Consider the following 9,843-nt stretch of genomic DNA (forward strand, 5'->3'; position numbering starts at 1 on the left):
AGTGAAAATTCCTATGTAGGTTCCTATATAGGATCCTATATGTTACTATAGGCGCCACCTATAGGAAATTACATAGGATCTTATGTAGGTGCCTGTATGCTGTATGGCTGCGCGTGTTTGGGCACTCTTGGTTTATGTTTGGAAACTGTCGAGTCAGCAGATAGTGGGTTCGAATTCTCAGAGTTGTGTGAATTTATAAATAAATATAAATTAAATCGCACAAATAAAATTTTTCCTGTGCAGGTTTCTACGCAGGAACCTTTCTAATATGCAAGGTCATTTTATACATGGAAATTATTCCTGTATATAGGTACCCGTATAAAAAACTCTGAAGTACCTGAGTAAGATCCTATGTCAGCCATTTCACGATGACCACCAATAAAAAGTTCAAAGTTCTATCTTTTTATTGGTCGTCAAAAAAAAATTAATATAAAATGCTATTAAATGTTATTAAACCGGCCGTCATACGGCACCCCCTTAAAACTAACCTAGTTAATAATTATACTACGAATTAGATCACAATTGTTTAACACATATTCAATCCTTTTTATAAAAACAGCATAAATAGACTTCGTAAAAAATCTTATGAAGAACATAATAATGCGATACAATATTATAGAGATTAAACCAAAATTACGGCTAATTTCTGCAGTGAAAATAAAATGGAAAACTTAGATCAACTATTTTTAAATAAATAATGACGTTTAAACTATTCTTTCTATACTAAGTGTATATTTCTTTTTAAAAATTGGTTAGACTTAGCAATATAGCAACCTTTTTTTATTTTATAAATCAAGTTAAAGATTGAGTGATGTGCTTGACTTTATACTGAAAAAATCCTTAATATTTTTAATTTATTGCTCAATAAAAAAATCTTGTTTCCATAATTTTTAGTAGTTTACAGTAGTTTATACAAAAAATATGTCCCAAACTTTACTTATGCTCATTTTTACGAATTAAAAATATAGAAGAAAATAATCTTCAGAATCAATAATTTCTTTTTTATTCACTTTCACAAGTATTCAAATTTTTATCTTTCCAAAGGGAGAATGTACAAAAAATACCTTGTTTTTCTTTGTTTTGCTGATATTATTAGATTTTATACTCAGAGTTTCTGGCAAACTGGACATTTACTTTTTACATGTACATCCTAATAAGAAGGTATTGGTTTTATGTAAAATTTCGCTTTGTCGGTTTTCATCAAATCTCCACGTGTTGAGACTCACAGAGTCAGAAAACACGATTTTTACGGAGGTATTTGTCTGTCTGTAGTCTGTATTCTGCAGGCACGATAACTTTCGAAAAATTGATCAGATTAGATTCTGCTTTAGCACACTTTTTAAGAGCCTAAAAAGAAAAAAAGTCAAGAAAAGAAAAACGTTCATTTTTGAAAGCCCTACAAGATTATCATAAAAACTTTTTTAAATTGGTCGAAAAGTTGAAAATTCCAAATTTGATCGTACCAAAAAGTTTTGAAACCATATTTTTTCAATATTTCAAAATTCCATGTAAAGCTATTCGTAGTACTCTGAAACTCAAACAATTTATGCTTATGACTTTTTCCTATAAAAGGAAAATTATCAGAGTTAGAGCATTTTTAGAATCCAAAAAAAACGAACCAAAATGAACTTTTTAAGCCAAATAACGCATGATATGAAAAAAAGTAAAGAGAAGAAAAACGTTGACTTTTGAAAGACCTACAATACTATCATAACAACTTTTTTAATTTGGTAGAAAATTTGAACATTTAAAATTTGATCTTACCAAAACTAATGAAAAATCCAAAAATTCCATTTTTTGGTCAAACTGTTTAAGATAGGAAAAACATGAAGAAGCTAAAATTGCACGCCCTGGAAAGACCTACCTACAAGCTACGAAAAAAATTAGATAAAACTTGTTTATCCAAAAAAAGCTATAATTTTTGATAGGACACGTAGTTTTTGCTTTAGTCGTAAAAAATAACATTCAAAAATAAAAATATTAAATTTTTTGGAAAAATCGACATAAGTACGAACTAAAATTAACAGACAAAGTTGTTCGCCTAAAAAGATCTATAAATTTATTATTAATCATTTTTCGATAGGTCGAATAGATTTTCTTTCAATCGTAAAAAATAAGATTCAAAATAAAAAAATTAAATTTTTGGAAAAAGGACAGAAAAGACAAAAGAGGACAAAGGATCCTATATAGGACCCTATATAGGTTCCTGCATTAGACCATATGCAGATGCACAATAGTTTTACTTCAATCGTAAAAAACAAGATTAAAAATATAAAAAATTTAAAAATAAGGATTAAGAATTAGTATGATTAAATTTGTATGCATATTATGAATTGTAATAATATAAATTGATTGAAATGATACATGTTTCAGCACAGCTTAGAATGCAATTTAAAGCAAAATACGAAACAAATATTAAAATAATCATGATAAATACAATTTGTGCTCTATTTTACAATATTTGAATAAGCAATCCCAGGCAGAGTTACATAAAAAATGTATTATATTTTATATAAAAGTGTTGTGTATAATGTACAAAAGTTGACATGTTGGACAAAATCGAGTGCGAAGAACGAGATACGTGATGAGAATGTGTTCGTTAAAGCCGAAGAGGTTTAACAAAAGAGAGATAAAAATCATAAAATTACAGTGGTCGGTCCGTTGACATTTGATTTCAAAAGGTCTGTATACGAGTGCAGGAGAAATGCAAAGACCGAGCACGGAGTGCGATAGCCAACAGTCGGCTCTTTTAACAAAAGATAATTCAAAACCAGAAAATTACACTGGTAGATATTTTGAGTCTTACTTTTAAAAGTTTTGCGCAAGATTATGCGAAAATATAAAGACCGATAAATGTACAATCGAGCTCGAAGTTATTGCCTCTCACGCGATCGGCCAATGCTATTTGAATGCTCATATTTCGTTAACTAATAATTCAATTTTCAATGAACTTGATTAAATCCTAATCAATATTTCTTTCACTGAAAGTTTGCGCTCACTCAAAATTTCCTTGATAAACGAAGCGTTTGAAAATTGTCTAACGTTATTTTGATACTGCTTGCCAAAAAAATTTATAACTTTTTTTATTTAACAAAAACAATAAATTTGAAATGCACATTATCTTAAGAACAGTTTGAAGGACAAGTACTCAAATTTTCGTTTTTCAATGTAAAGAACTTTGTCTTTCGCAGCGACTTGAAGTGAAAATATTTAATAAATGTGCTGGTCTGAAAAATTATTTATTTTCTATTTTTTACAGAAACGGTAAAAGATACAAGTTTTTTCCAGGAGATAAGATATGCACCATGGAATTTCCTACAAAGTGCTCTGTTGAAAAGTTTAATTTTCGAAAACTGATTTTGAAGCCATCAGGGACCAACCCGAACGGTCTGAAGGGGCCACGCAATTTTTATGCGGAGTTATATAGAATCCGGAGTCTCAACTATACATTTTAAAAAAATTTTGGGACATTTTTTCTTTGGTATCTGAAAATTTATTAGTAGATAAACGTTCCTGGAATTGGTATGCTTAAAACAAAATGTGCGTAAAGTAGGAATCGGATAACTGTCACATGTCCTTAACTAATTAATTAATATTTCTAAATCGAAAAACAAACGAATGTTAGAAGATGACACTGACAGATCTTCTAGTACAGTAATTAATAATTTCCAGGTGATAATATTCTGAAAATCCATGTGAGACGAAGAAACGTGACAAAATTGGAAAGTCAGAAAAAGAAATTGTCCTTTATTTTTCGAGACAAATTTCATTTTATATTGAATCTACTTGTTTGAAATCTACTACTTGTTTGAATCTACTTTCTGCAAGGTTAAAATGGAAGTCGATTCCGAGAAAAATACAAATAATGTAAATCCTGGCAGAGTTTTAAGAAAGAGGAAAAAGCAGGCATTATTAGCAAACAGAGTTGTGAAACGTAGAACGAACAATGTTCGTGCAACTCGAAGGTAAATTTATAATAAATAAAATAAAACCTTTACGCTTATTCATAGTTTAAAAAAATATATATTTTTACTAATTGTTTATTAATATTATTATGATTTGGAGCATGCAAAAAATCTCCTATTGATAACAGCAACTTCAAAAAGAAACATCATGTAAATAGATGTTTTAAGTTTATGTAAGTATAGGATTAAAAAGTTTTGTTGTTAAAATTTTAGTAAAAGAAATCGAAGACACCGATCATTAGATCCACCCAAAAAAGATAAATTATCAAAAGATTCACACGGTTTAAGGCCATCGACGTCAAATTGTAGCCTAAACAGTGTTATTTATCTAGGATACTACCGCAAAGTTCCACAGTTAATTATTATTGATGATAACAGTGATTCAATTCAAAATCAAGGTAAAGATCGAGGACAATTAAAATTTACAGAAGGCCAAAATGAATCGACCTCTTCTCCTAAAGATCGAGATGATGTGCAAAGTTCGGATCGAGTACCAAATAATTCGTATGTATCCTGATCTAGACATTTTTTTAATGGGTAATATACTTTTAAAAAATGGATTTAAACTGCAAATCAAAATGTTCATAAACGATTCTAGAAAAGTTCTGGGTGGGGATGTTTTTATGTACAAGACGGGATATTTTGGGGGATAAAAATGTTTCAAGGAGAATTATTACGCAAATTAAAAACTATCAAACTGCAATTATACAACCATTTTTGTATTTTACAATATCTATTATGTAAACCAACAGAAAAGCAAAAAACAAAATTGTTGATAATATTTGAAAATTAATATGTTAACTTTAGAATTAATATGCAATATTTTTATACAACATATAGACAAATATTACACAAATATTAAGCATTATATGTTAAATAATAAAAATGTCAGGGTAATTTCACTCATAAATTTTCACAATTCCTCATTTTTATATTGAAAGCCTTGAGAGCCAGTTTCAATTGCTTATTTCAATTCTAAATATACAAAATTAATTGAATCTTTCTTGTATCTCTACAGTCGTTGATTATCAGTTTTAAAGGATTTTTAATTTCGAAATTTTCAATGGTATGTCTCCATCATAATTTCAAATAATGCAAATTTAGCAAAATAATTTGTCAAATTAACGCCTTAAAAATAAAAATATTTTAGCAACAGACATTGAAAATGGAGTTAATATTTCTTTTAAAATTTAATAAATTAAAAGGCTTAAGATTATATAATCTCTAAAATTGAAATCATAGCGATCTTGTTTTATATCATTATTTTCTTTTAATTTTAAATGTAATATCTTCAACTTCTTTGACTTTAGTTGGAGATTTTACAAAATAAACTATCGAAAATTATTTGATTAGCGGAGTTTAATAATGAATAGTAATTCTAAATAAAGCGATAAAATTAAATGATTCGAAATTAAAAAGTTTTAAAAAATTTCGTTTCATAAGTTTCCAATTTGCAATTAAAAAAGAAATGATTAAATTTCGAAAAATATAATCATGAATTTAAAATAATGTTTCAATTTTTAAACGATTGAAATTTACTTAAAACAATTGGAATTTCAAAAGATACGAGCATAATAAAAATATTCATATAATAATTCATGGTAATTAACATTCGTTTAATTTTCAAAGTTTCTTAGCAGCAATATTTTCATTTTTAATGTTTCCCATTTAAAATTACTTAAACGTTAACCTTTTTTTAGTATAATTTTATTTCAAAGGTCAATATTAAAAAATATATATTCTGAATGATAAAAAAGAGGATGAATTTATTATTTTTAACCAGAAAATTTCATCTGATCAATTTTAATTTTAATTATATCTTTTTAATTCTAGACGTTTTTAATCAGAAATAATAAATTTGCGTACCTTTGATTTTGAAATAATTCAATTTTCAACATTTTTATCTGCAGTTATTAAATTTTGAACGTGTCGAACTTGTCCTATTTGCAAAATTTCAGTCTGCAATCATAGAAATTCTTCAATTCAAAAGAAAATTTTTCATCTTTGAACGATTTTAATTGAAAATGATGGAATTGTATTTTCTGTCTAATGAATTAGTAAAAACTTCCAAAATTTACCTTAAATTTTTAGAGCTTCTGTTTTTAAATTATTCAATTCACTTTCTTTAAATTTTACCTACTCTAAAATAGTTTGCATTGGAACGTTTTTATCTCAAAATCATTCATTGCATTTTTAAAATTTAAAACGCTTTCAATTCAAAATGATTAATTATTCTTTCAACAAAAATTTAAATCACACATTTAAAAATTGGTTTAATAATGAAATTTTACATTGTTTATATTTTTAATGTTAGAATATAAAAATACAGAGACGTGAGCATGTCCATTTACTGCTAGTTTCAAGTAAAATTTGTGAGGTATGTTTATTTTAGGTGGAATGAAACAAAAGATACAACAAATTTATTAGATCTGCTTAACGAGATGTATGTCGGTGCCGGATATAAAAGAATTGCAACAAGAGCAAGAACACGCGAATGTAAAAATTAATATAAGAAAGAATTAACAAAGTACTGGAAAGTTAATCAAGCTTCAGGATATGCTCCTCTGTCTGAAACTCAATGCTAAAATAAAATAAATTATTATTGGAACTGCACTTCGTGGGATAAGAATATTGCAAAATACTTTTCACTGATCTTAAATTTTAATGAATAATTTATTCTTGTAATTTGAAATTCTTAATTTAAGAAATGATGCTACTTAATTTAAATATATGTGGAAATTAAGTATCCCTTTTGAACCCAATGTCAAATATATATAAAAAAACATTAAATCGTTCATTTAAAATGTTCTTTATATAATCAATTATTCATTTCAAAAACATATGTTAGTTTAATCTCTTTATATTTGAAGGAGATAATACTAAGTACTTTAGTCGAATAGAATGTGAATACACTTATTAACAAATGTTTTGAGCTATAGTTTTGAACCGCATTAGTAAAATTCCCTCAGTTTAATTTTTTCAGGAATATAGAAGCGCGTGAGGAAACCATAAGAGAGATTTGCAACACTTTCGATCTCAGCTTTTCCTATTTTCTTCATTTTTCTCAGCTGCATGCAAAGATTTGCTTCTGATTGTAAGTCATTTCGTGTCCTGAGAGTCTTCACTTTTTCAATTTCTCTGACTTTTAAACCCATTGGAATTATGCCCATGCTTTTGATTTCTTCTGGATGAATGCCTATCCATCGAACAGATGGAGAAGCCCATGGCTTATGTTCTTTCGATCCAAATCTATGACAATATAAATATAATAGATGTCATTAAACAGGCAATTAACTTTTTTTTTTGCTTTTTCAATACAAAGTATTCTACTTTGGAAGCCACAACCTTCTTATAGCGATTCTCCTACTTTCGGAAGCACTTCTAAAAGTCACCTTTCGGGTTATCTATTAGTTACTTCGTCGCATTCTTTTTTTTCAAAAGACTTCTTAAAAGAAAACTCAAATTGACGACAGTTTTACTAACTAATAATTTGTATTATTTTCGTAGTTTATTATTTACAATTACTTGAATTAATAAATTTCACAAAAAAAATAAACAAAAATAAACTTCAACTTAAAACAACCGCGGGAAAGGCGCAGAGATGCCAATTTTGTTGCCAGTTTCGTAATTTTTCCGATTATTTAGTGTTGATTATTTACTGCTGAAAAATTTAACGCCCAATAAAAAGTCTTCAAATATTTATAAATGTTTAAGAAAGAGCGCTTTGTATCAAGAAATATTGTTCAATATTGTTCACTTTTTGTCAGCTGAAAAATTAATCTTTGGTCTCACGCATTAATTAAATATAAAATAACAATGAAACTTCGTCAGAAGATATAGTATCCTTCCTGAAATGTTATCCCTTCTAGAAATAATCGATTGGAAATGATGTACGACGATTAAGAGCAGTCAAAAATTGTATCGGTATAAATTGTTGCTTACTGTATCAATTGTTCCCAATCATATTTAATCGTATTGAATTGAGTAAATGCAATTGCATGCAATGCGCCCTCTGCAGTTTTCTTTTGTAACATACATGACGCGCACGCTTTTATTCGTTAGAAATGAGATTTTTAATAATTTAACAACAATTTTAAGAACAAAAATTAGAACGTTTGTTCAGACGGTGTACCGAATGAAAAATCGATAGTATCTGAGGTTATAACAGCATGCAAAAACCATGTCATTTCACGAACGTGTCAGTGATATAGTGTGATTATCAAGTAGTAGCTTTATTTAGTGGATATATTGTTCTAAAATGTTTATTTCTTTTTATATTAATATTGTAGACATTTATTGCTTTTAAGGAATTAAAACCAGCTTGTAAATAATCATAGGAATATCAAAATAATGTAGTGACAATATTAACCCCGAACTCTGAATAATAGATACCCAATTGAAAACGATTGGAATCATTCTAGAACCTAGGATGGCGTTAATATTTTGAAACTCGGGCTAAACAAATTGTAGTTAACTCATTGAAATTTTAAAAATTTTTAGTAGAAAAACGTATCCAATACTTTTAAGTTTCTTAGAATGTAAGAATTATGAATTTTTAAATAAGTTTGATTTGAAATTCTTGAAAGTTTCTAATTTTAAATATTTAAAATATTCAATTTTTAACATTTAAATTAATTTGATTTTTCTATGCCTAATCTTAAAATCATAAATTCATGAACTTTCATATAACAGTATGGACGTTTTTCTACATTTTAGCATATCAAAGAATAATAGTTTGATTTTAAATTTAAAAGATTTTTGGAACTGAGTTTGAAATGCTAAAATTTTAAAAATTAAAAAGTTTACAATTATGCAGCTTTGGAGCCCGAATTTTCAAAAGTTTATTTTTAAAGTCTCTGAATTTGTACTTATTCAAATCAAATCGCAACATGGTTAAAAATCTATATTTTTCATTACTTCAATTTCACATGGCATAATTTTTAAATATACTCGTACAAAGTTACAGGCTTCTGAAACCATATTGTAAAATTCTGAATGGTTTATTTAGAAGAAGTTTCTAGACGGCTTGTAATTTTTACATACATTCTGAAGTTTTGAACTCGAAATAGCTGGTTCCAAATGATTGAATACATTATACATTTGAAATGCTCAGTGTTCAGAAAACTTCAACTTCGAATGGTTTGATTTGCAATTTAGTCTTAAATACTTTAAATAAAAAGGTTCAGTTTTATAAACTTTAATTTTGAATTTTATTCTGTTACATTAGTCTGTGTAAATTATTTTTTTCCAGGGAAAGATTACAAATTTTTCTTCGATTTTAGTGGCCACCTTGTGAATAATAAAAAAATTTAATTTACTGTTATATTTAAAAAGTGGAAATAATAAAACGTTTTTTTATTACAAGATGAATTTATGTCTTAATAATAGCTAGGAATTTAGAATTGAGACCTCTTCTTGGTAAAAACCAATCTTTTATCTTTAATAGAAATGGAATTTTTTTAAATAACATAATCATACTTCAATCGGTTTTCTGAAGTTTCACGTTTTTGAAATATTAGTTGAATTTTTTCAATTTAAAATTAATCAATATTTTAAGTTTTAAATTATCAATTTGAGAATATTCAATCATCAGAGTTTTAATTTCAAATTATTTACGTTATCATCGTTTTCATTTTTGGGGTTTCAGCAGTAATTTTTTTATTTGTAATGTCTGCATTTTATTTTTTAGTGTGATTTTGTTTTATACCTTTCTTATTCAAAGGTTTAAATTTTAATTATTAATTTTCTAACGATTTAAATTAAAAGCCAAATAATGTTCAATTTATTGATTAAAAATTATTCAATTTTGAATACATTTAATTGAAAATTTTTCAATTTGAAACGCTTGCAATGTAAAATTGTATTATAAATGTATACA

The 9,843-nt window shown here is 27.0% G+C and overlaps 2 protein-coding genes across 2 annotated transcripts in view; one reads left to right on the forward strand and one right to left on the reverse strand.

Annotated features, from left to right (window-relative positions):
• Nucleotides 1–3,610: 3,610 nt before the first annotated feature.
• LOC117168164 lies at nucleotides 3,611–6,698 on the forward strand. Its single transcript, XM_033353594.1, has 3 exons — nucleotides 3,611–3,965; nucleotides 4,179–4,469; nucleotides 6,358–6,698. The coding sequence occupies exons 1-3, from the start codon at nucleotides 3,835–3,837 to the stop codon at nucleotides 6,470–6,472; spliced, it is 537 nt and encodes a 178-aa protein (XP_033209485.1). The 5' UTR covers nucleotides 3,611–3,834; the 3' UTR covers nucleotides 6,473–6,698.
• A 21-nt stretch (nucleotides 6,699–6,719) lies between these two features.
• The window catches only part of LOC117168163 (meiotic recombination protein W68), a 9,971-nt gene continuing 6,847 nt past the window's right edge, over nucleotides 6,720–9,843 (reverse strand). Inside the window, exon 4 of the mRNA XM_033353593.1 lies at nucleotides 6,720–7,214. Within this exon, the coding sequence (XP_033209484.1) occupies nucleotides 6,917–7,214 (298 nt within the window). The 3' untranslated portion in view covers nucleotides 6,720–6,916. The remainder of the gene's footprint in view (nucleotides 7,215–9,843) is intronic.

The sequence above is a fragment of the Belonocnema kinseyi genome, chromosome 2, assembly GCF_010883055.1.
Source record: "Belonocnema kinseyi isolate 2016_QV_RU_SX_M_011 chromosome 2, B_treatae_v1, whole genome shotgun sequence".
Classification (NCBI taxonomy): domain Eukaryota; kingdom Metazoa; phylum Arthropoda; class Insecta; order Hymenoptera; family Cynipidae; genus Belonocnema; species Belonocnema kinseyi.

Bases quoted from the DNA above. Each gene is read 5' to 3' on its own strand.
- LOC117168164 (XM_033353594.1), top strand. From the start codon at position 3,835: ATGGAAGTCGATTCCGAGAAAAATACAAATAATGTAAATCCTGGCAGA. The intron at 3,966-4,178 runs GTAAATTTATAA...TTAAAATTTTAG, and splicing joins AATGTTCGTGCAACTCGAAG to TAAAAGAAATCGAAGACACC. The intron at 4,470-6,357 runs GTATGTATCCTG...TGTTTATTTTAG, and splicing joins GATCGAGTACCAAATAATTC to GTGGAATGAAACAAAAGATA.